Source organism: Convolutriloba macropyga, chromosome 11 (assembly GCF_964194025.1).
Source record: "Convolutriloba macropyga chromosome 11, txConMacr16.3, whole genome shotgun sequence".
NCBI lineage: Eukaryota > Metazoa > Xenacoelomorpha > Acoela > Convolutidae > Convolutriloba > Convolutriloba macropyga.
In genome coordinates, this window is record NC_134478.1 from 33181907 (window position 1) to 33208925 (window position 27019).

General features: G+C 37.8%; 1 protein-coding gene across 1 annotated transcript in view; it reads left to right on the plus strand.

Annotated features, from left to right (window-relative positions):
• The window catches only part of LOC142349374 (uncharacterized), a 46192-nt gene extending 19758 nt beyond the window's left edge, over positions 1–26434 (plus strand). The window contains exons 3-4 of the mRNA XM_075400866.1: positions 5499–5681; positions 26143–26434. Of these exons, the coding sequence (XP_075256981.1) occupies positions 5499–5681; positions 26143–26255 (296 nt within the window). The 3' untranslated portion in view covers positions 26256–26434. The remainder of the gene's footprint in view (positions 1–5498; positions 5682–26142) is intronic.
• The last annotated feature ends 585 nt before the right edge of the window (positions 26435–27019 follow it).

Below are 27019 nucleotides of genomic sequence, written 5' to 3' on the forward strand. Positions count from 1 at the left end.
CTTTAGTATTGTGTGATACCGCCTGCAGTAACTCTTGGGTGGCCGGTAGTCTAGCAGATAGACTCGGTTTGCACGGTAAAGCACTAAAGCTAACTGTCAAGGGTATTAATACCGAAGAAGTAGTTGACACTAGGATTGTCGAAGTTACTGTGAAACCAAGAGAACATCAAGATTTCGAACCATTTACCATCAACCCTTTCGTTAAAGAGAGTCTGAACGTCGGCTCTGATATAATTAATGTCCAGGCCCTGCAAGAGACTTACCCACACTTAGCGGTCCTTGATCCCGTGACATATTCCTATAAAGACATTGAGATGATACTCGGACAATATGTCTATCATGCCATCCGCCCGTTAGAATACTTCTCTGCCGATGAGAAGCGTTCACCCGTTGCCGTACGCTTACCCATAGGTTGGGTCTTAAGCGGTCCGTTACCATCAAGTTCGTGTTTAACCTCAACGTGCTTTAAAGTGAATATCGGACAGGACAATGAGTTAGCAAGTCAAGTAAAATCATGGTACGACATTGAATCATTCGGAGCAAACAAGCAGGTAGACTCAAGATCTGCAGCAGACGCAAGGGCTCAAGAAATTCTTGATAGTACCACCATACACAATGGCCTGAGATACGATGTCGGAATGCTGTGGGCAGCAGACAATATCCAGCTCCCAAATAATTACTTCTTCTCCCTTGTGCAACTAAAATTGCTCGAAAAACGTTTGGCCAAGGATGAAGGCCTCAGAGAGAATTATACTAGTACCATCAAGGAAGACCTAAATAAGGGGTATGTAATTGAGGTTCCGGACGCTCACAAGGTTGAGAGCCGGTCTGATAAAGAGTGGTACCTACCCCACCATCCGGTTTTAAACCCGAACAAACCAGGTAAAGTGCGTAGGGTGCTCAATGGAGCAGCAAAATTTCATGGCGCCTCACTGAATAAATCTTTGCTCACTGGACCTGATCTGCTCCAAAACCTTATTTACGCACTTCTTCGCTTCCGACAACATCCATATGCCGTCTCTGCCGACATCGAGGGAATGTTTCTACAGGTTGGTGTATTACCATCAGATCAACCATCACTTCGCTTTCTGTGGCGGGAGGACCCCACAACTAACGTTGTAGTGTATCAATATACGCGCCATATATTCGGGGCTAAAGACTCGCCCACATGCGCCAACTGTGCATTAAAACGCACTGCGAGAGACAATGCCAAGTTTTACCCCGAAGCTGCAAAAGCCGTCCTTGAAAACTTCTACATGGACGATTACCTTGACTCAGTGGAGTCTCCCGAGAAAGCCATCAATAGATCGAAGGAATTGGTACATCTTCTCCATCTCGGTGGGTTCAAGCTTACAAAGTTCGTAAGCAATGTACCAAATCTGGCTGACCGAATTGATGGTTCCCCTCAATCTACTGAGCCCAAGGTTATTGTTTCATGTCAGGAGGATTCATCGCATGTGCTAGGGTTAAAGTGGGATCACACTAATGACACTTTAGTTGTGAGTCGGGGTACAAGCTGCGCTTTCACCAAGTCCCTCACGCAACGCTTGGTCCTAAGTCTTGTCTCGAAAGTCTTTGACCCCATTGGTCTTGTCGCACCGTTTACCGTCGATGCGCGACTTCTCTTAAAAGACATCTGGCGTGTCACAGGACAACAATGGGATGACGAGCTCCCACAGGACATGGTTCAAAGATTTTGGGTTTGGAGTGCAGACTTACCAAAGCTTGAAAACATCAAAAATCCTCGAAGTTACTTTAGCCCTTTGATAATATAGAGTTGCATATGTTCGGTGACAGTTCGCAGGACATTTTTAGTGCCGTTGCATTCCTTCGAGCCCGAGTAACAACTCCGACGGGCAAGATAAAACAGAGCTTACGTTTTTTTTGGGGAAAGCGCGCGTGGCGCCAATGAAGGTAATGACTGTCCCAAAACTGGAATTGCAAGCAGCTCTACTTGCCGCTCGGCTGAAGAACGAAATTATTCAGGCACTTACTGTAACTGTTAACCAAGTATTCATGTGTACAGACAGCACGACCGTTCTTCAGTTGATAAACTCTAATGAAAAGCAACCAATCTTTCTTGCAAACCGCGTTTGTGAAATTTTGGAGTATACCAGCGTTGACCAATGGAACCACGTCGCAACTAAGGATAATCCAGCTGACGCTGGCACGCGTGGAATGTCCGCTGAGGTTTTGCAACTAAGCAGTTGGGTCAATGGTCCACATTTCTTATCTAACTCAAGTTTCCCTTTCGCACCGAACAAAGACGTCATTAATAACATCAAACTTGGCGTCAACCAAGCAGTCATCATAGAAGACACTGTCTTTCTCGCTACATCTGTTAAAAAACAGACAACTCCCGTTCCGTCGTTATTCCCATTTGATAAGTTTAGTTCTTATAAAAAGTACTTGCGCATTGCCGCATACGTTCTCAGGCTCCTGCCAAAACATGCCGGCTACCGTAACCCCGATGGTAGCATTACCGACCCTACTGAGCTTGACGAAGCCGAGCGTCACCTACAGTATTTGGTGCAAGGAGAGTCTTTTGAAGCCGAAAGAAAAGATCTTCTTGACAATAAATTCGTAAAACGGAGTAGCCTAATTGCTTCACATTCACCGTTTATTAGTCCAAATGGGCTATTCCGTTCCTCGGGCCGCATCAAGCGGTTAATTGAAGTTGGGTTTAACGTAAAGTACCCAATCATCTTAGATGCACGTCATCCGTTTGTAAAACTGTTCCTTGAACACACGCACGTAAAGCATTACCATCAGGGCGTTGAATACCTAAGATCAATTGTGCAGGAACACTACACAGTACTGAAACTAAGATCATCCTTGCGTTCCATCAAAGCACACTGCCTGAGATGCCGAGAATTCAAAGCTGTAACTATGCAACCAATCATGTCTGACTTACCTAAGGAGAGACTTGCTTACCAGTCTCCTCCCTTCACGAACACTGGCGTTGACTACTTTGGGCCATTCTTTGTTACTGTCCGCCGTACTACTGAGAAAAGGTGGGGCTTCCTCTTCACCTGTCTCACTACTCGCGCTGTCCATGTCGAGATAGTTACACCCATGGACACCAGTTCTTGTGTTATGAGAGTTGAGCGGTTTGTGTCACGTAGGGGTACACCTGCCATGATTTGATCGGACAATGGCACTAACTTTATTGGAGCGGAAAAAGAACTCCGAGAAAGTATTGAAAAGTGGAACGTTGTCAACATTGCAGCTGAGCTCGCTCACAAAGGTATTAAGTGGAGGTTCAATCCACCCAGCGCACCACATCAAGGTGGTATCTGGGAGAGGTTGGTACGCAGCTTCAAACGCGTGTTGAGCTCGCTCACAAAGGTATTAAGTGGAGGTTCAATCCACCCAGCGCACCACATCAAGGTGGTATCTGGGAGAGGTTGGTACGCAGCTTCAAACGCGTGTTGTATACTATTCTTGGCACGCGTCGCCTCACGGATGAGGTACTGCATACTACCTTTTGTCTCGTGGAGAATGCTCTCAATTCGCGTCCTTTAACACCCGTAAGCGCCGATCCGTGCGATTTGAAGGCTTTAACGCCCAACCACTTTCTTTTAGGAGAATACTCTACCGGTATTCCGTCTGTTGTCGGCAATAATGAGCTTGACCATCGTAAACGCTACGCCCGTGCGCAGTCGTACGCTAATGCGATCTGGTCCCGTTGGATCAGAGAGTACGTACCGACGCTGAACCGACGCTCTAATTGGCAGACGCCTGCCGAGCAACACCTTAAGACCGGTGACTTGGTTTGGATAGTTGAAGAAACCAACCCTAGGGGTTACTACCCAACCGCTCGGATTGTGGAACTGTTACGGCTCCGATAGCGTCGCGCGCTCCGCCGTTTTACGTACGTCGACCGGTTCACTCGTCCGCCCGCTTGTAAAACTTGTACCAGTTTTCCCAACATCTTCTTCCGGGCCGGAGGATGTTACGAAGTAAATAAGTAAGCGAGATATTATTAACCAATCAGAATCGAGTATTCAAATGTGCATATAAATCGTTCCAAATAAGATTTAAATACGTTCTAATATACATAGAAAGTTCCGAAAAAGTTCCTTTAAACTAATTTCAAGTAAATATAACCACGATATGTATCGATTCAGCTGGTTTTCGGCTTAATAATTTTAGGTTTTCTAGACAATTGCCGATTGAATACGAACTGATCTGACGTCAATAACATCAGACAAAAAACCAGTAAAAGAGCATCGGAAAAACCTTGCCGTCTAAGTTTTCACTTGTTGCTATGAACGTTACGAATACTAATACGTTGTCTTGATCACATTAATGCTTAGAACGTTGCTTTGTACATGACCAATACTTATACGTTGCTGAATTGAAACTTTCCGAACTTCAGTTATATATTTTACTGAGTTAAAAGTACACATGAACAGCTTTTTATGAAGTATCTGGAAAAAGTAAGTTTTGAAAAAATATTCTTAGATCAGCTTTTTGATAGGACCTAAATTAAATTAGTGAAGGCGATATGTGATTCAATGATTGGAAATTCGATAGGCTGACAGCTAAAACTAAAATCTATTCCACTGTTTTCTTTTAAGGACAACAAAAAACTTGATTCTTTAGTTTTTTTAAGAACAATGTCGATAAAAAAAACTGGAATGTTTTTTAAATTATCGTGAATCATTTCAATTTTTGGAAGAATTTATTTCCTTAGAAATTTTTTACGGATAATTTTTTTGGAAGGTTTTGCGAGGTTATAGAGCCATACGAACATGCCAAAAATCTTTTGCTTCAAAATAAACATTAACAGTTTTGCTTCAATATAGTGCTTATTTGAAGCTAAATACGCCATGTATTGTAGTTATAATTTCGCACAGTTTTGAGCTTACCGGGAAGATCTCTTTTTAAAAAAGAAATTAAGATACATAGTCTCAGTTACTCCCAATAAAAATCTTTGGTAACAAACTTTGTTTTTCCGAGGAATTGATGGATGGACTAACACTTCACTGTTTAGCTATCAGGCTATCAGTTTTTGTAAAACTTTCACCAAAATTTATTTGAAAAGTCCAGTTGCATTAGCTTTTGGCTTAGCTGCAATAATTAATTGAGACTGTCCCTATAGTTAAGTTGTATAGATTAACTTGTCCCAACAGCACTGTCGCTAGTTCTCTAGTCTGACTTTCTTACATCGCAAAAGTCCATTCTTGATGTTCGGAAGTGCATGGATGAATGGAGCTCTAGATGAGAGGAGAATAACTTATGAAAAAATTGGTATCCATATTAGAAAAAATCCGTGTGGTATACGCTGGAAAGGGAAAACCATGGTCGATCTATAAAGATTGGGTTTACTTTAGTTCTCTGGGCTGATCATGAGTCGATCAGAAGGGTCAATTTTGAGCAAGAGTTGACAAAAAATGGTCGGGGTCTTCCATATGGCTTGTCAGCCATCCTTGACCAATCAAAATTTTTGTAAAAACATCTGATTTGGTATCCAGTTATCATTTATGTGTTAGGAGTGGAAGGAGCTCACTTTGAGCAGCAGCTGAGAGGTCTCCCAGTGGAGAATAAAGTGATAGATGAGATGAGGCTGATGAAGATAGGGAACAGGGATTACGAGGAGGTAGAGAGAGAAGACAGTCGGATATCTCTCACTCTACACAGGAGACACAATGGCAGCTGGTGGATCATATCACATTGTAAGTCACATACTTATTGTTCCGACCCCTCTTGATGGGGGAAGAACTATATACTCAAATGGGTATAACTAAAAAGCTTGTACAACGTAGAGTACGGAATAAAAAATATTTTCATGAATTTCGCTTTCCAGAGCGAGTTATCGATTTTGTGAATATTAGCCGATTTGCATTATTTTTATTCAAAATTTCCGGAATTTTTGACTAAAATTTCGTCAATGTTGCTAAAATTTGCTAAAAATTTTAAGAATAATGTAGTTGATTCTATTTCTAAAGACAAAAAAAGTATTGTTCACTATTTTGATTTCATTTTTTGGCAAAAATAGCGCGAAATAAGCTTCTTTAGTCCAATTTGATAAAAAATTTACCAGAAGTACAACCCAAAAACCACTAACACATTCTTTGTAAACTCCAAAGGGGGCTAATCCTACTTCCACTTTTATTGAGAGTGCTCTGTAATTAAAATTTTGCCGCTTTTTTGCTGACTTTACTTGTTGGTTATCAAAAACGCAGCATATATTTTTGATTTTCAACTAACAAATTATCTATATCTATAACATATTATCTATAACATATCTATATCAAACAAAATTAAGTGTTCCTAATGGATTAACGGCATTAGCAGCGCTATCTTTGGACCAATCTTGGACTGTTACAATCCAAAAAAGATTTCATTTGTAATCATTCAATCCTTTTTTTTAAAAAAATCGATCTTTTTAATATTAATTAAAGAAGAGAACATTTCAACGCTCACCGGTGATATTACCAATTGGCTTCCTATGCAGCTCTAAGTCAACGTATCTATTTTTTTAACTTGAACGCTTATGGTCAATTTGACATTTAAAAATAATTAATTTTTAAATAAATAATGGCTTAGCAAACTTTTCCCCTATTTTTTCCTAATTTGATCAATTTGTAGGTTAGTATCAGCAAAGAAAGAATTCTTGTTTTTTCTAGTTAAATAAAATTTAATCCTTATTGCGGTTTCACGCCTTACGTTATGGTTTTCTGGCTCTGATACTACTAGATTTTAAATGATTTTTATTTTCAGGTATTTGCCCGTTTTTCACGTTTTTTCGTTTTGTCACAATATCACGATATTGGCGCTCAAAATAAGACACATACGATTTTTTTCAAAATCTTCAAATATGTAGATTATTGTTTCAACGGCTTCGACACCACTTTTTTAAGGAATTTAATTGAATTTTTTAATTTTGTCTTTAATTGACGATATTTTCTTTGTGGCATGAATTTTCTGTATAATGACAGGCTTCACTGCTTTTTTATGGAAAATCAATTGAGCCGATATTCTGGTTTTAGTAGATAGCTGACGGCTTTCATGACTTTGAAAACAATTGTTTTCAAAAAATAAAATAAAAATACTTTTCAACTACGCAATTTTGTTCTTTTTATTGTCTATTTGTTACCTAGTCTCCTTAATTATGGGTCATATATGACATTAATGGTGTCAAGGGAAGAAAACCACAAGGTATTTGTGTCACAAAATCTAATGTTTTTTTGAAGAATTTGTAATGATTTTACTGGCTTCGACACGGATTTTCTTTTTGTAGACGTAAAGCGTATTTTGGATACCTACAGGGTTATTGAATTGAATTGATTGAATAAGCCATCCTATTTAATTATTTATTTGTGTAGCTGATGGCTTTCATGGCTTTGGAATCAAATTTTTTCTAAAAATACAAAAGTATTACCTAATTTTGCGCTTTTTCTTTTTTGTCTACTTGTTGCCTGGTCTCGTTATTGAAAAATCAAATACCACATTATCGGTGTTTGAAGATGCGCATTCAAACGTACTTTGAGGGGCAAAATATGGCTTTACGGTTCCAACTTTTTTCTGGCAATTTTTAGTTCAATTTTTAATTGTCGTCTATTTGTTGTTCTTTTTTGGTAACCGCATAAAATGTTGAATAATGACAGGCTTTAATGACCTCCTATGGAAGCATAGGTATTCATAAACCTGGGGGATGTTTTCAGTTGATTTCAATGGTTTTTTATTATTTTGAAATTAATTGTTCAAAATTATAAATGATTTTTGGATTTACTCTTTTTGTTATGTTTTGTCTAATTGCTACCGCTCTCTATTATGAACTTGTCCAATGTCTTTTTCTAATCGAGTACATGTTTTTTGTTTAGTTTCAGTTTTTACAGACGCCATTTTGACTTAGATGTAAGTTTTGTTTAAATGGTCAAAAAATTTTTGATCTAATTAATGTTTGTTGTTGTTGTTGTTTGATTTTGTTGTTCGTCTTGCCTCGTTTTTTTTATACTGGCTGATCTCATCAATCTAATGCAGCACTTTTTACTCCACTGAGTTATTGCTTTAGAGGCTACTTTTTAGTTAATACTTTTTTTTGAAAAATACTTGAATTTTTTGGGTTTTCTAGCTGTTCCTCATTTGGTACACAATTATGCAAAAATTTTGCTGAGCGGGGTCGGATTCTTATGCATGGTCGCACATTACCGCGCCTCCGTGTTATACTTTTTTCCACTGTTTTTTTCACCATTAATAAGTGAACATTGTTATATCCACTCTTGAATAAAATTTTTTTTTTTAACTCCATCCTTTTTGGAGTAATTTTGCACCGCTTGTCCACTGGTTCTATAGATTTTGAAAAACAGTAATTTAAAAGTGGAAACAGCTTATATTAACTTTTTGAATTCTCTTCGCCATTTATTCCGGTAATAATTTTGGCTCGGAATCAGAGCAACCTTAACCAAAAGATTAAAATATCTGGTTTTGGAATGTAGAAATCTATAGAAATCTATAGAAATCTGCGCATTCAAACTGATCTAAGCCAAGGGTACAAAAAATACAAAATGAAGCCAATCACTACACCATCTAGAAAAAAATTTTAAAATTTATCCCGTTTCATCATCCGAGACGCCATTTTTCATATCTTCATCTAACACCACCAATCGACTTTCCTAACTTGCTTTCCTAACTTGCTTTAAAAACTTCATCTAACACCAGCAATCGACTTTCCTAACTTGCTTTATGAAACTATAAGCTGACCGCAGAAATTATCAACTCTGTATGTTTTCCACAATTCTTTGCCCGTTTGTCAGTCAGCTCTTTCCCCTGTTTTCTATACTTCTGGACCCTTTGAGGGAAACTTTGGAGGAGGTGAAGTTGACTCTGATAAGTTCACTAAAATCGATCATAGTTATAACCTCCAATTTTTTTACACTGTTTGCGTTTTTATGTGTAATGCTTTCTCGACTTGTCTTGTTTCCCGACGATTAGCGGTTGCTTAGTTAGTTGGTTTGCCCGTATTGATTTACACTTTTATTGCATGTTTTTCTGGTTTCATTTTTAGCCTAGCCTGTTTAAACCTTGTTTCTCTTTTTTTTGTATTATTTTGTTCTCCAATTGGTGTGGGTTTGTTTCTACTTGCATCTATTAGAGTCGAATTTCCAGGGCCAATTTGCTGGATTCGATGTGCTGTTCATTTCTTTCACGGTTTTGTACCTTTTGTTGTTGGTTAAATTCAAACTGGTACATCAATTTTCTAGTGTTTGGAGTGATTGTGGGAAAGTGTGACGCAAGTACCACTGATGGGTCTGTTTCCTAAATTTCAATTGGTAATTTGTTTCTTTGAGGGTAATTCGGGGTTAAATTTTGCCTGCTTACGTCGTCACTTCCAATCCGATATAAAGTTGAACCTGACGGCTAGTAATATTACTGTTTTACTTTCGCCAAATGTGTCACCAGATCTGTTTCTCATCATCATTTCGGTTCTGTTTGAATGCGGGTTAGCTGAAAAATTGGTAACAGTTTATATAGTTCGGTTGCGGAAAGAAACCCCCACGGAAAAAAACCCCACTTCATTTTAGATAGTTCATATAGTTTTTTGTTGAAGTTATTATTGGGTTTTTCCGTAGTATATGCGCTTTGATGTTTGCTTTAATGAAGAGTGGTATCTAAACTTAAGGACTTTTAATAGGTTTTTTTGCTGGATTTATACTGTATAATGTTTCTCACAGGAGATTTTCATTGCTGTTTTCTTGGTGCACGTGAGGAGATACATATTCTGTTTTTTTTTTGTGATTTTTCCTACTTTTAAAAAAACAGACCACGCTTTTTTAAAGTTCCGTTGTTGGTGATATATCTTTTATGAAATGTGTGACTGTTATTGCGCCTCTGTTATTTGTTATCTTTACATTTGTCCACCCAGAGTGTCGGTCTACTGAAACTATTAAAAAAAACTTTTAATGTGTTTTTTTAACAGAAGTCGGTAAACTAAACTCTATCGGCAGAATAAACAATAAAAACAAATTGATTTTTATGGATCATTGTCAAAAAACATCATTTCATACAAATTTTCCAAATAAATGCTTGAGTGGTTTTGTGTATTTATTTGGGTTTGTGATAATTTTCAGGGGATTCGTTCCAATCCAGAAAATGAACGTACATCCGTCAGTTAGTTTCGTGGGTCCAGTCCGAGAATAACATCGGTTCTCTATATTTTTCACTGTGGTTCCAGTTTTGCACCTTAAATAGAGTTCCATATTACATCCTAGCATTTTAGTTTCTTTGAAGAATTCCAATTTTTCGGCGGATGCTACGTATAAGGCATTTTTTTAAATTCATTCATTATATAGTTCGCATCTCGGTTATGTTGCATTTCCGTTCCCTTGTTTTGATGAATACGTCGCCTTATCAGCCTGTGGTCTGCAAATTTTTGTGTTTCTTCTTTAAAAACCATTTTTTCTGTCAGTTTTTTATTTAAACATTACAGGTGTATCTGTCAGTCCATGAGTTTTTGTATATCTTTAATGTGCCCCGAACTAAAGCACCCTCTCCTGGTGAACCCGCAGCGTTTTTTCTCTTCTGGACTTACTTCTATTTGTATAAAAGGATATTTCAAATCCTTTGAGAATAAATATACTTGCAATTTTGTTTTTGGACGTTTCAACTGCTGTTATAAGTGCGATAAGATCCTCTATTTTTGGAGTTTGCCTTCTCTCACTGTGTTTTCAATTTGATCTGTTTACTCTACACCGATTTTAAAATTGCTGTTGTTTTTGCAAGTTATCATCGATGATTTATAAAGTGGACTTTGTCGAATTCTTGCACCTGACTAATTGTCTTTCTTACAGGAGTTTGTTTGTTTGTTTCTTTTTCACTTTGTACTGCTGGTGGATTAGAAATATTCTGCCCATACCCCTTAACAAGCCTGAAATTATTTTTTAAATTAAATTTAAATTAAAACACTTTTATGGTCGTTTTTGTATTAAACATATGAAGTGGTCTCGCAGTAGTATCTGATAGAAGTCTTGGCTGGTCCATTCTGCTGATTTTCTCGGTTAATTATGATTATTAGGTTTAAAATTACAAGTTATCTAACAATATTGCGGACAATGATTTATGCTGTATTATCCAACAATTTAGTGGTTTGCCCATTTATACCTGGTACCTTTAAACGTTGTCTTTAAACATTTTAGTGTTTTTAAATTAACGTAAAAAACTCTTGATCTTTGTTTTTCTGAGAAAACGTTTTCCTGGTTTGCTTAAAGGATATCTAATTTCAAATGTAATGTAGAAATTGGCTTGCCTGTATCTAGTACAGCCTGAAACGTCCTTTTGTTCTTTCAGTTTTTTCTTACAGCATTATAGATGTATCTGTCACTCTGTCGGTTTTGTATATCTTTAGTGTGCCCCGAACTATAGCTCCCTATCATGGTTGACTCACAGTGTTTTAGGGCTTCTGGATGTATTTTTATTTGTATGTAAGGATATTTCAAATCCTTTGAAAACAAATACATTTGCAATTTTTTTCGAACAATTCAACTGATATAAGTGCGATAACATCCTCTATAATTGGTGTCTGCCTTTTCTCACTATGTTTTTAGTTTGATCTGTTGACTCTACACCGAATTTGAAATTGCTGTTAATTTTGCAGGTAATCATAGCTGATTTATAAAGTGGACATTGTCGAATTCTTGCACCTGACTAATTGTCTTTCTTACAGCAGTTTGTTTGTTTCTTTTGCACTTTGTACTTATGATCGATTAGAAATATTCTACCCATACTCTTTATGAGTCTGAAATTAGTTTTTAAATTAAATTTATATTAAAACATTTTGATGGTATTGTTTGTATTAAATCAGGTAAAGTGGTCTTGCACTAGTATCTGATAGAAGTCTTGGCTTGTCCATTCCGCTGATTTTATCTACAGGTATTTTCTTCTCGGTTGTTTATGATTATTAGGTTTAAAATTACAAGTTATCTAACAATATTGCGGACGATGATTTATGCTGTATTATCCAACAATTTAGTGGTTTGTTTGCCCATTTATACCTGGTACCTTTGAACGTCGTCTTTAAAATTTTTTCACTTATTTCAAATTAAAGTTAAAAAAGTCATGGTCTTTGTTTTTTCTGAGGAAACGTTTTCCCGGTTTGCTTAAAGGATATCTAATTTCAATTGTAATGTAGAAATTAGTTTGCTTGTGTCTAGTGCAGCTTGAAACGTCCTCTTGTTTATTCAGTTTTTTCTTAAAACATTACAGATGCGTCTGTCAGCCCGTTGTTGTTGTATATTTTTAATGTGCCCCGAACTATACCACCATATCCTGGTGGTTCCGCGGAATTTTAGGGCTTCTGGATGTGTTTTTATATGTATGAACGGATATTTCAAATCCTTTGAAAACAAATATACTTGCAATTTTTTTTCGGACATTTCAATTGATATAAGTGCGATAACATCCTCTATGATTGGTGTCTGTTTTTCTCACTATGCTTTTAATTGGATCGGTTGACTCCACCCCGATTTCAAAATGGCTCTTGTTTTTGTAGGCAATTTTAGCTGATTTGTGAGGTGGAATTTGCCGAAATCTTTCCCATGAATAATTGTTCTGAATAATTTCCTGAATAATTTCCCCTGGATAAAAGTCTTGGCTCGCCCATTCTACTGATTTTAGCTAAATGTATTTTCTTCTCGGTTAAATACGACTATTAGGTTTAAAACTACAAGTTATCTTACAAAATTGTGGATGATGCTTTATGATGCTTTACCCAACAATTTAGTTGTTTGTTTGCCCATTTATACCTGGTACTTTTAGCGTCGTCTTTAAAATATTAACTGATTTTAAATTAAAGTTAAAAAACTCTCGCTCTCTTTTTTTTCTGAGAAATTGCTTTCCCGGTTTGCTTACAGAATAACTAATTTCAATTTTAGTTTAGAAATTGGCCTGCTTGTATCTAGTACAGCTGCTACTTGAAATCGGTGTGTCTTAAGTTCAATATCTATGATCTTATACTAATCTTGTCTTTTTATTTATTGGGTTTTCTGGTTTTCTCGTCTTTTTATTGTTCTTTTTTTGACACGGAATTTTTTGACAATGCTCGGCGTTTCTATTATTCTGAAGATTGCTATTTTTTTACGTCAATATTTGTTCTTTTTTTTGATCTGTCATCAGAAACGTCAATGATCGTGAACTCGTCAGACTCTTCTTCTCGGTTAGCGTTTTGTCGCTAATCATCATTTTCTATTGGTTGGTTTAGCATCTCTTCCAAGTTTCGGCATTCCTTGTGGTTCAGCCCATTTTTTGTGCATATTTTGTCTTCTTCATGCTTAACATATTCTCACTTGTCCGAATATGTTCATTTCTCCGCATTTGGCATAGTTTTGTATTGCTTGGTTCTCTCGGTTCCATTTTTCTGTCTTATCTCCTATATTTCTTCGGATTTTCTGTGTTTAATGGCGTTGTTATTTATCTTTGGCAGTTGTTGTAATTCTTGTTTAACGCGCGATATGTTCCGATTTGTATCATGTTTTGAAGTCCTTTGATTAATGTCACTTGAATACTGCTTTAGACCGTTTTCTTCTGGTGCTTTTCAATAAAATGACACAGTTTTCAAAATTTATACTAACCAAAGAAAAGGAATAATTAATAAAGCAATTTTGTCTCAAACGTGACAAAAATGCAGCAATAAGAATTTCGTTCAGAGACAAAACAAGGAGGCTCGGTAATGTGCGTTCGCACATAAAGTTTCGACCCCGCTCATTCACATTTTTGGGATAAATGTCTGCCAAATGAGGAACAGATAGAAAACCCCAAAATTCAAGTATTTTTCAAAGAAATGTGTATGAAATGTGTCATTAATCATTTTTTAAGCGGTTACAAAAAGAACTACAAAAAGAGAAGAAAAAGAAATTCAATTGAAACTTGCGAGAAAACGCGGTCGAAGCCGTTAAGCTTTATTTGGCCCTTCAAAATGTGTTCAATTGAACCTTCCTCGGAAACTCAAAAATTTGGTATCTGCCTTCTCATTAAGAAGAATAGGTAACACGTAAAAGACAAAAAGTGCAAAATGAATTAGCACTTGCTTTTTTCGAAAACAATTTTTTTCAAAGTCATGAAATCCGTTAGCTACAAAATGAATCGATTGAGTAGGTTTGCCTATTTGTCCCAAAGGGAGCGCTTGAGACCTGTCATAATTCGTCTACAAAAAGGGAGTTAAAAATAGACAAAATTCAAAAGTTATTTTAACTTTTGTTTGAAAAACCCGTGTCGAATACAGTAATTTCATAACGAAATCTTAAAAAAAAACATTAAATTCTGTACATTTGCATGTTCTCTCACCAAAAAATTGTCAAATTTTACCTGTAATTAACGAGACTAGGTATAAAATAGACAGAAAACAACAAAAATTAGAGGTTAAAGAACGTCAGAATGAGTTTTTTTATTTTGAAAACAAATGTTTTCGAAGTCATGAAGACCATCAGCTATCTACTCAAATCAAAACAACGGCCCATTTATTCCTTCATGAAGCGCCAATGGGACCTGTCATTTTTCAGGTAGTTTCATACGACTAAAAAGACAAAGAATAAACGACAATTAAAGAGAATTGTACAAAATTTATTGTAATTGTTCGAGAAAGGGGTGTCGAAGCCGTTAAAACCATATGATATGCCTTTCAAGAGCCTTTCAATGCCTTTCAATGCCTTTACTTTTATATGTTCAAAAGTGACTTATATTGAACGCCAATAATGCAATATGTGAATTGTCAATAGTGTGATAATGTGAAAAATCGAGAAAAAACCGTGAAAATTTGGCCAATACCTAAAAATAAAAAAATTGTGATATCTAGTAGTATCAAAGCCAGAAAACCATAACTTAACGCGTAAAACTGCAAACAATTTTAAAATTTCATTCAATAGAAAGAAGAGGATTAATAACCATTCTTTCTGTGCTGACACTAAGCTATAAGTTGACCAAACTAAGAGAAAAATCGTGGCAAAGTTAATTAAGCAATTGTTCATTTAAAAAGCAAACATTTCTAAAAATCAAAACGACCAAAATCTTTCGAGTAAAGATAACAAATACAATAATTTGGAACTGCTCAGAAAGCCATTTTGACCTATCAACAGTGAGAATTTTAATGTGAATTGTTCCGTTTTTTAATTAACATAAAAATCTCTTGATTTTTTTTAAATGACCGACTGATTACAATCCGAATTACTTATCGATTTTAACAGACCAAGTTTGCAACAAAACCAATCCAGCTATTACTGTTTGTACATTTAGAGCACTCAATTGTTTCGAATGCTTTAGATCTAGATAATTTGTTAGTTAAAAGATCAAAAATAATTGCTGCGTTTTTGATTATCATAGAGTAAAGTTAGCAAAAAATGGCAAAATTTTGATTCTAGATTATTCTCAATGGGAGTGGAAATAAAACTAGCTGCTTTTTTTGTAGTTTACATGGATTGTGTTTGTTGTTTTTGGGGTGTGTACTTTGAGCAAATTTAAATCAAAATGGACTAAAAAAGCTTATTTCGGGTAATTTGTGATGAAAAAGGCTGAATTTCGAAATATTTAGCTGAAATTTTAGCCTAAAAAATTAAATGAAAGTTTTCAGCACTACTTTTTATGTCTCTAAAAATAAAATTAACAGTACTATTTCTAACAATTTTTACAATTTTTAGCAAAACTGACAAAATTTTAGGCGAAATTCCGGAAAATGTGAATAAAAACATCGGAAATGCGTCAATTATTCACGAAACTTCAACAATCGATAACTCCCTGTGAAATACGAAATTAAAAAAAATCTTTTTTATTCCATATTCTACGCTGGAGGTGCTCTTTAATGATACCACTCACAACTCTGTACGATGAATATATCGATCGGTCAAAATTGTCTGAACAAAAAAAAACCCGTTTGAGTATATAGTTCCTGCCCCTCAAGAGGATCGGAACAAATAGTAGGGAAGTATACCGCAAGTTTCTACAGACGAGACGAAACCAAACATTACGCCCAGCTACGCTAAGGGTAACTAACCGAAATCTTATTATTAATTTTTGTATTGTGTACCAGTTAACATCAACTGTACTGACTTCATGATGCTCATCTAGGGATGCAAACGACACGTGTACGTATTGCTTTAGCATACAATAGTCTCCCAACTCATATTTGACTCAAGTTAATACACTTTGGAGAACTAGTTTCTCTAAGTTTGATTTTTCGTTACTTTTAATTCGAAACCTTTCCATTCATTTTGTACGTGTAATCCACAAACCCGCAACAATAGTTTAATTTGAAAATAGCTGTATTAGACAAGAATTTCGTGAACTCTTATGAAATTGTGAACTCTCGGTATGTTTCGGCTTGTATCATGTTTTTGAAGTCCTTTGATTAATGCCACTTGAATAATGTTTTGACAGTATTTTCATCTTGTGTTTTTCCGTATTTTAGCAATTAGCGATTTTGTAGATGCTATGTCTGATTTTCTCTATTTTTGTTTTTGTGTTCGGAGCTCGTATAAGTGTTCTCTCACGTTACCTCTTTCGACAGTTCAAGGTTTTTGCATTCTTCGTTTTATTGTTTGATTACTTTTTGCAGAGGGTTTGAGGGGGAACATTAAGTCAATCTTTTCTGTGGTTGCACGTGTACGTATTGCTTTATCTCACAAAAGTCTCTCAACTAATTCGACATATGTTAATATACTTCGGAGAAGTCATTTCTCTAAGTTTGGTTTTTCAATACTTTTAATTCGAAAACTTTCCATTAATTTTTTACGTATGGTCTTTTAACCCGCAACAATAGTTTATTTTGAACATCGCTGGATTAGACAACAACTTTGTGAACTCTTATAAAACAGTTCCTCTGACCTTTGCTACGTCACTCAACAGATTGCAATCTTGCACAACACCTGTTGGGTTATGGACTTTCGCAAGCGGAAAAAGCGTTTTTTAACTAAGTAAAAGAATTAATTTCTCAAAAATGAGAGAATAACAAAATGATATTTTACAGTAGAATTTAGAGATTTACAGGAGAGATCTGATTATTAGATCAAGATGGTGATTTGAATTTGGGGATGAAAAAGGACTCAAAAATCAGCTGTATATATACCCATTATCAGTGTGAAAAAGTCAAGATACAAAACTAATCTTAGCACCGTGATTTATAGTGGGGGTCTCAAGGGATACCCAATATGGTTTGATTCTGCAAATCAGTCGCAAAGGGAACCATAAATGGAATGCATTTGCACTTTTCTAAGAATTCATTCACACTTCCGGAGATATCATCATCATTTAATACGTGCTGGGAAGATTTTACATCAATTAATCTAACTCTAATAATAGTTATCTAGATTCACCAATTTGAAACGAATATTGATTCTCAGCACCATTTCTTGACGATTCATTTATATAATTTCTTTGATCAAAATCAAATTGCTTGTCTTTCTAATCTGGTAAGTCAAACTTTCTTTCTAATTCTCACTAAGTTTAAGACTATAGTTTGATCGAAATTCTAACACCCCCACTCAGACTTGAGCTGATTGCGTAGAGTCTGTTCCCATCAAAACTGCTCTGAATGTTTCCACTTTCGAAACGGGTAAGGACTTTGTGAAGATGTCCGCTGCCATTTTGTCTGTAGGAACGTAATGAATTGAAATAGTCCCATCCTCCGTTTTGTCCCGGATGAAGTGAAACTTTGTTTCGATGTGCTTGCTCCTTTTGTGCATGACTGGGTTTTGGCAGAGTCTGATACAACTTTGGTTGTCTTCTCCAATAGCTATTGGACGTTTCTGTTGGATGCCAAAATCCTCTAGAAGATGTTTCAGGTAGAGTGCTTCCTGAACTGCTGCTGCCATGCCCTGATATTCTGCTTCTGATGAAGAAAGAGCAACTGTGGCCTGCTTCTTGACACCCCAGCTGAGTGCTGCGCCACGTCCGTTGAGCTTGAAGTAATAGCCCGTTGTTGATTTTCTGTCGTTCACGTCTCCAGACCAGTCTGCATCACTTTCCCCCACTAAATCATAACTAGCCTCTTTTGTGTAAGTAAGTTTTAAACCTTTTGAACCTTGAAGATATCGCAGAAGTCGTTTTCCGCACATCCAGTGTTGATTGGTAGGTGCATTCATGTGTCTGGACAGAATGTTGACTTTGAACATGATGTCTGGCCTCGTCTGTTTGGCCAGATACAGAAGTGATCCAACCAAGCTTCTGCAGATCCTCTGGTCCACTTCTTCGTCTCCGTTCTGTGTTGTCTGAAGTTTCAAATTCAAATCAGCTGGAGTTCTTGAGGGTTTGCATTGATCCATTTGAAACCGCTCAAGCATTGTTTCTATGTAGCGTTCTTGGTCGACTGTGACTTTGCCCTCTTCTCGTCTGATTTTTAGACCCAGAAACCAGTGTAGTCTCCCTCTGTCTTCCATGTGAAAGGTTGCTTCTAGTGCCTTCTTGACATCAGAGACCACTGTCATACTTCTTGATGCTACTATGATGTCGTCAACCCAGACCAAGATGAAGGTGTGATCCTCTGCTTCTGATCTTGCGAACAAGCAGTGATCGTTCCTGCTTCTGGTGAACCCCTATCTCAGTAGGAAGTTTGCCAGCTCTTTGTACCAGTTGTTAGCAGCCTGTTTCAAACCATAAATTGATTTATTTAGTCGACATACTAACTTCTCCCCATCTGATCCGCGTTTTACAAACTCCTGTGGCTGTTCCAGATACACTTCTTCCTCGATTGGTGAGTGCAGGAAAGCAGTCTTGACATCAAATTGGTGCATCACATGGCCCTGCTTCGCTGATAGTTGAAGTAGAATCCTGAATGTCTCTGGTTTGCAGGTAGGCGCAAAAGTCTCAAAGTAGTCCAGTCCTTCCACTTGTTTGAAGCCTTTCGCCACATAGCGCGCTTTGTATTTGTCCACTTGACCACTGGGTCCCAATTTCACTTTGAAAACCCATTTGCCCGGTATGACGTCCCTGTCTGTGGCTGGTCTCACTAGGTTCCAAGTCTCGTTGTCTTGGAGTGCCTTGACCTCGTCCTTCATTGCCAGGTGCCACTGGTCCCAATCGTCACCTTGCTTGGCTTCGTGGACTGTTTTGGGTTCCACATAGTCGCCCTCAGTCACAGCAAGATGGGTCCTGACTTCTCCAAAAAATTGCGGAACATTCCTTGCTCCTGTCCCTCGTCTGGGCTCTGCTCTGTCCGCGTGTTCCAGTGCATCTTCATTGACGCCAACTGTCTCTAACTGTGAGAAGTCTTCTGTGTCACTGTCTTCCAGTGACTCTGAGTCTCTGTGACTCTCTCTTGTTGCATTAGATCCTTCATCTAGTGCTGTTTCTCCAACATCCGAGGCCTCTTGTCTCAGTGTTGTTTCTTGTGTATTCACGCTCCCTGCGTCATGCCACTCCTCCTTTATTGCAGTAGATGTGTCCTGTCGTTCTCTGTTGTCATCGTCTTGATGACCATCATCTGGGTGCCAGATTCCCAGTTCCGACCCATCATCTAGTAGGTCCGCCGTTTCTTTGTTGTCAGGGGTTGAGCCCACTTCAGACTCCTTGATGATCACATCTCGAACTGCCATCACCTTGCGTGTGTTGGGTATGTACACCAGGTATCCGTTTTCTCCTTCAGTGTAACCCACAAACTTTCCTTCCAGTGCCTTGGGTTCAAGTTTGCTGACTTCTCTGTCCCTCTTCCTCATGAAGACTGTGCAACCAAAAATAGATAATTTACTAAATGGAAGCTTAGGTTTTATACCTCTCATCAGCTCTGCTGGGCATTTTTCTTCTCCTCGTCTCACAACCAAGTTTCTGATCCTTGCTGCGTGAAGAATTGCTGCTCCCCACATCATCTTTGGAAGTCCTGATTCAATGAGCAAACATCTTGCCATCTCCAGCAGTGTCCTGTTGCACCTCTCAGCTAACCCATTCTGTTGTGGCGTCTCTGGTATGGTCTTCTCCTGTAGAATGCCTGCATCTAAGCAGTACGTCTCGAACTGCTCTGAGAGAAACTCCTTCGCATTGTCTTGCCTCAGCTTCTTGGGCGTCCCCACACTGAGAACAAATTTCTTCAGGCTGGCCAGTGCTTCACTCTTTGCCTTAAGCAAGTCCACAAACACAAACTTCGTGTACTGGTCTGCAAACACAATGCAGAACCGGAACCCTGACAGTGACTCTACTCTGAAAGGTCGCATCACGTCTGTGAACACCCTCTCCAGCTTCTCTTCTGCTTGGGTCTCTGCCACTCTTGGTACTGGAGTCTTTGTGATCTTGGCCAATGCACACACATTGCATACATCATCGAGTTCCCCCACTGTCTCTGGTGCATTCCTGACCACATCCGCTTGATTCAAATGACCCAATCGTCTGTGCCACTTCCTTGCACTGTCAAGTTTCACGCTGTTGGAACTCATCTTGAATTCTAGAACGCTGCAGGGTAAGTAAAACAAATTATTTTCTTGTGTTAGTTTTACCCGAGTTCCCTTCTGGAGTTTCATGCAGCTGTTTCCTCTCTCGAAAGTGAAGCTATGTCCCCACTCCGTGCATCTTGAGACTGAAAGGAGGTTTGAAGAATAATCCGGCACACACAGAACATTTTTGAGTTCGCATTGGAATTCCCCTTTGTTTGAGGGTATGCTGATCCTCACACAGCCTCTGCCCACCACTCTGGAAGCCTCTCCGTTGGGATTTCTGACCACTGATTGAATGGGCAAAAAGTCCAGGAACGCATCGATGTTCGTCACTATGTGATCTGTACAACCACTGTCCACTAGCATGCCTGCTGTCTTCCACTGGGTAAGAGCTGCCCAGCATTCCTCGTCTGGTGTAGCCAGTGTTGGACCCATTGCCACTGACTCATGTTTGCCTCCATCTCTTTGTCTCTTGCATGCCCTGTCTAGGTGACCCTTCTCGCCACACTTGCTGCATTGTGCTGTCTCCTTCTTCCTGCAGTCCTTGGCAAAGTGTCCAGGGATCCCACACACAAAGCAGTTTCCTTTCTTGGGTCCCTTCTTGAAGTCACGCTTCACTGCCAGTGCCACTGAACCACTTTGTCCCTTGTGTCTCTGCACCGTGCTCTCATGAAAGTTCTGCAGCCTTTTCCTCAACTCTGTGAAGTTCGTTGCCGGGTTGAAGCTTTCCTGTATTACAAAACTTTCATACCTCATTGGCAGACCATTGAGGACCAAGGCGTTGAAGAGGGTCTCTGAGACTGCTTCCCCTGCTTCTTGTAGCCTTGTGAGCAACTCTTGTCCTCTGATGAAGAAGCTGTCCAAATCCTCAGAATCCTCGAGCTGCAGTCGAGCAAGCTGTGCCACTAAAGTCACCACTGTCGGCGTCTCCACACTCTGAAATCTCTCTTGCAAAAGCTTCCAAGCCTTTGCTCCATCTCCAATGCCGTCATCTCCCACACAGTCATGTCTCATCAGCATGAGGGTTGTTGCATCTGGAGTCAGTGCCAGATGGCACCACACATTGTTCCGTTTCTCCTTGATGTATGCAACTTCCTTCTCATATGCATCCTTCAGCACCTTGTGGTTCTTCTTTTCATCATTGGTTGCCCCATTGGCCAGTGGCGCAGGCTCATTGGGTTGCTCCTCTGTCCCCAGTAGTGATTTGTAGAGTCCCTTCGTCTGCATCATCGCCACAAATCTTGTGCTCCAGATTGGAAAGTCCTGTGCCTTTCCTGTGTAGGTCAGCAGCTTCACTGTCTGTTGATCCATTGAAGTTTGAGCAGGCAAAACAGTTGTGAAAAGAAAAGGTACTAAGCAGAAAAGGATTATGACTGTCAACAACAAATTAGTTTTGTTTTGGAAATTAATTTTATGACTTAGAAAATTGCTGGGCCCATAACCTGTTGGGTTATGGACTTTCGCAAGCGGAATAAAAAGCGTTTTTTAACTAAGTAAAAGAATTAATTTCTCAAAAATGAGAGAATAACAAAATGATATTTTACAGTAGAATTTAGAGATTTACAGGAGAGATCTGATTATTAGATCAAGTTGGTGATTTTGAATTTGGGGATGAAAAAGGACTAAAAAATCAGCTGTATATATACCCATTATCAGTGTGAAAAAGTCAAGATACAAAACTAATCTTAGCACCGTGATTTATAGTGGGGGTCTCAAGGGATACCCAATATGGTTTGATTCTGCAAATCAGTCGCAAAGGGAACCATAAATGGAATGCATTTGCACTTTTCTAAGAATTCATTCACACGTCCGGAGATATCATCGTCATTTAATACGTGCTGGGAAGATTTTACATCAATTAATCTAACTCTAATAATAGTTATCTAGATTCACCAATTTGAACCGAATATTGATTCTCAGCACCATTTCTTGACGATTCATTTATATAATTTCTTTGATCAAAATCAAATTGCTTGTCTTTCTAATCTGGTAAGTCAAACTTTCTTTCTAATTCTCACTAAGTTTAAGACTATAGTTTGATCGAAATTCTAACAACACCCGACTCTCAAGTTCAACAATTAGCAGGAAAAAATAACAGGACGCTTTTAGATAGATTTATTGCGTCATTGACACTTAACATCTCATTTGAAAAGTTAATTGAATTTACTAACCCAACTTAATGTACGCAACTTCAATTTTTTTAAGCTTGATTTAAAATTTTACAATGTTTTTTTGGTTATGTAACTTTTTTTTAGTCATAATCCGTAAATTGGTAGCGCATCATTCCACATCCCTTCGGAGACGACCACACTTTTAAGTTTATCACCAAAAAGACTGACTTTCCTACCCACTCGAGCGCATATCTATTACTTCGGAGATCGAAGAAACAAAATTAGATGATGGGCTTTATCAGAAAAGTACAGACTGTGAACGAATCATAGTCTGCTCACAGGCAGATTGGAACGCACAATTAGCGCAGATGAACATTTGAGCGTACTAGTCTCCCACCAGATGTCATTTCAATCTGCATTACCATGCAAAAATGACAATCGCTTAGGTAAATTTGTTCGAAGATGTCACTGCTTTTAGTATCGTGCTAATTAGAAATAAATCAACGAAAGACTTGTTTGTAAACAATTGAATCAATTGAATGAAAGGCCTTGGCTTTATTAATAGCAGATTTTTTTTTAAAAAAAAATGCAATTTAACCTCTATTGATAGGATGGATCATCAGAAAACTTTGTTTCTTAAAAGTTTTTTAAGTGATTAATCAAAAATATTTTAAAGCCAATTGATTTTTTGTCACTGTTGTCCATAAAAGCCTCAATGTATACGTATTGCGCAAAATACAAGTTTTTCAACGTAGTGTGGGGCCTCAAATTGGGAAAATAATTGTTTACTCTAGTTATCGTTAATTAATCCCTGCTCGTTATCACGGACCTGATTGACAAATGAACTGTTTTTTGTTTGCCAACTCAACAGGTTTGCTGTAAGTGGAATAAAACGTCAAAAATTTACTGGATATCGATTTGGTATGGATCGTTGAGGATTTAATCCTCGCTACTGTAGCTTCTGGCCTCTTGTTAGAGAGCAATAATTTTCTGTGAAACGCAGGGGATGGTCCGGTCAGTCGAAAAGAAAACATTTTGTGGTGAACGCAATAGCCTCGTTGTCAAGCTGAGCAAAAATTTCCCCAAATGAAGTCACGATTTAGTTAAAAAACAAGAACTGTTTCAAATGTAAGATGTCATAAAGTAAAGTGGTAAAACCTGATTTTCGCATGCTCGTTATCATTACAAGCAAGTTTCTGACCAACAGTAATCCTTTTTTAGCTAGGCTTTTACAATGCATATAGCTTATTGCAGCCCTGGACATGGCAATTGCCCAATATCTACGGTAATGCCCGGTTGAGAATTGTATGGCCACTGATCAGTACATTGCTTCCTGTGACGTATTCCTACAGAGAATCTGTTTAAAGTCTTTTATTGGAACAGTTATTGGTCTCTCTTTATCATTAGCCTGTTTTAGCCATTCATTCATGTTGTTCTCGCATAGGGTCGTTTCAAACTCCTTTTTGCTTTCATTTTCTTCTTCATGTTGTTTTTGTTAGCACTGCTGGTTGATATTATAGGCGGCTTCTTTCTTTGAGTAACCAAAAAACTTTACACATATTTTTGGTTATCAAAATTTGAACCTAACAAAAATATAGCATAAATCAAGCTAAAAGAAAACATCTGAATTTCACTGTCAATTATAGGTGGTTTCGAAATCATGAGATCTGGTCACAGTGCTTGATCTGTTGATGTGATAATCTGTCCAAATATAGTCGATTTGTTGCCAAAAAACAATTTTGTTTGCTTTTTGAGCTATGACAGAAATAAACAAAGCCTAACATGATTGCACCCCTTTACTGATAGTCGATCAATTTAAATTTTACAGGCATCAAATGAATGGTAGCTTCTGAAAATTGCACGTTGAATCTGTGTTCTTGCTTTGCAACTATTTATACGAGAATCTACGATTTATTTTAAATTATAATCAAAGAAACTCTTACCGTTTCCGTCAATTAATAATTGTTTTTTTTTCATAAAAATTTTTGCTAGATTTTATTTACGTTTTCAAACTGGTAAAAGTTGATGATTAAATGTTCGCAATTGTTCAAAATATTTTAGTTATCTGATCAACTTGAAACTGCAAATCTACCCAAAAACAAAACAATTAATTGGAACATTGTCCACGATTCTCCATGAGATCATCAGTAGTCCCTCTCTAGTACGTATATTATCATCTAGCTTCTGAAAGAGATTCCGCCCGACCTCTCTCATTGTCTGCTCAACAATCTGGAGCATGGTTGTCTGCTCCCCCCTTCCAGCTCTTGGGCTTCATATAGCACCAAATGAGTTTAGAATTAGTGCAAAAAACAGGCTGGGAATCCCTGTCTACGACACCAAAAGGATATGCCCGTTCTGTAAATCAGAGTTTTTGGCATCAATGGGGATCATGCCATTGCGTGTCACGGTCGAGGAGACGCAATTGCAACACATGACCGGTTTCGAGATAAAATAGTGTCTTCTTGCTCATCTGCCAATCTTTCACGAGTAGTGGAAAAAAGAACCTCATTCCAGAAAATCAACCACGCCCTGGAGACATCTTTGACCCGACTTTGAAATTGGGGAAACCTGCTGCATTTGATGTAACTGTTACTTAGTCGCTGCAGTCCAACTCTCTTATTAATGCTGCTACAAAGGCAGGATACGCGCTGGATGCGGCAGATGCAAGAAAATATTGCCTCCACGACGATAACTGCGCAAAAATGGGAATCACGTTTATTACCCTTGCAATCGAAGTCCTTGGCGGAATATCGGCAACTTTTAAAAGAGCACTCAAAAGTTTGGCTGTGTTGAGGGGTTGTCTGTAGCTTTCTCTAAAGTCTTGCCATCCTTGTCAATCACCGCTATTCGGAGATCAACGGCAATGTTGTTGACAAAGGCTCCCTAGTTGACTATTTTCCATTTTGGGTGCTCACCCGATCGGTGGGGAGATTGCTTGATCCATTTTTGTCGGTTGCAATCATTGTCGACAGTTGTGAGATCGAGAAGTCTGCCTCATTAATTTTGGCTCGCTCGTTTTAGCCAGATTTAACTATAGAGTTGAGAATAAGAAGAGTCCAGATTGGTCCTTTTATGATGAGCCGTCTAAACGCTTGCAGCAAACGGGAGCCTTTTTAATGTGCAGTTTTACTTTTTTTGTTCTTACCTGACCAAAGTGGGGAGAATAAAAACAAACATTTTACATGTGGAAAAATAAAAAACGCTGATGAAATAAAATTCATAAAACTTTGATCTGTTGTAATGATAATCACCGTCATGTTAACCAATTTAATTGTCAATTAAATTGCATTAAAATGATTTAAAAAGTTCCGATATTAACAACGGCTATTGGTGACGTCAAATATAGTTCCGCACAATATCCCATTTTTTTGTTTGGTATACTTTTGCTATGAGAACAGGCCAAAGTGGCTTATCAAAGAAATAACAGGAACTAAAATTTAACCAGACCTCGAAAAAACGTTGAGGAAGATCATCTTTAGCCTTCACCGCTGGGATAAATTGAGCTAGATAATGGTTGATTATGTGCAGTCATAGATGACATAGGTTTATGGGACGTAGAATGTAGGACCAATTCTACATTTAAGAACGTATTCATTCTTTTCATTCTTAGAACGAATTGCAAGTATATGTTTTCTGTGCATTTGTACATTTAAGCATTGGTTGAACTTCATTTCGGTATTCAGGTGTGAACACTATGGACGAAGGGAACTACCATGTGGGACTGATTGATGGGAATAAGAACTATATTTCAAGCCACATGATCAAATTCAGAGTGATCAAACAGGACCAGCATTGACATACATCAACCGTCGGTCCGCCAAAATTTAAAATTGCCACTATAAACTGCTATTCTTTATAGACTATTTAACATTAATTGCGATGATGGCTGGTTTTTTTTAAATATTCTGACTCACAAACCATTTTGATATGTATTTATGAAACATAAAATTGAATGCGAATGCAGCAATAGCTAAACACTACTGTTTCCCTACAACTAATTTAGCACATTTTAGGCTATATTAGGTGCCCAATAGATATTCAAAAAATGAAGCAAACTTGATTTCTGTAAATAAGGTTATGGATCCAGCGCGTTACCATATATGTTATGTGAAAGGTGTAATGTGCTACCTATTTTAAAAATCCTATCGCCGGGTTTTTCGGCATTCGTAAAATGGTCTATAGTTCATTTTAATCGTATACCATAAAACCCAATGTGCACAAGTACACCATACACAATACTCATAAAAAGGAATGAGAATAATTCGATTGATTTTTGTGTCGATTAAGTATTTGGCTTAAAACCCGGCCCATATTGGATATTTTGGGACATTTAGCAATTTGGATTCGAGTAATTGGCCCTAACCACTAAAAAATTGCAGCCGACACTTCTTACGAAACTATAAAGAAGACGGAGATAAAAATTCGTTTCTTGATCAGTTTTTTTCCGCAGAAGACTTTTATAGAGGAGATTCTTTACACAAAAAGTTTCTTTGATTTACTTTCAGTTAAACTTAATTTTTAAAGCGATAATTGACGTATGGCGTGGTCAAAAATTAATCA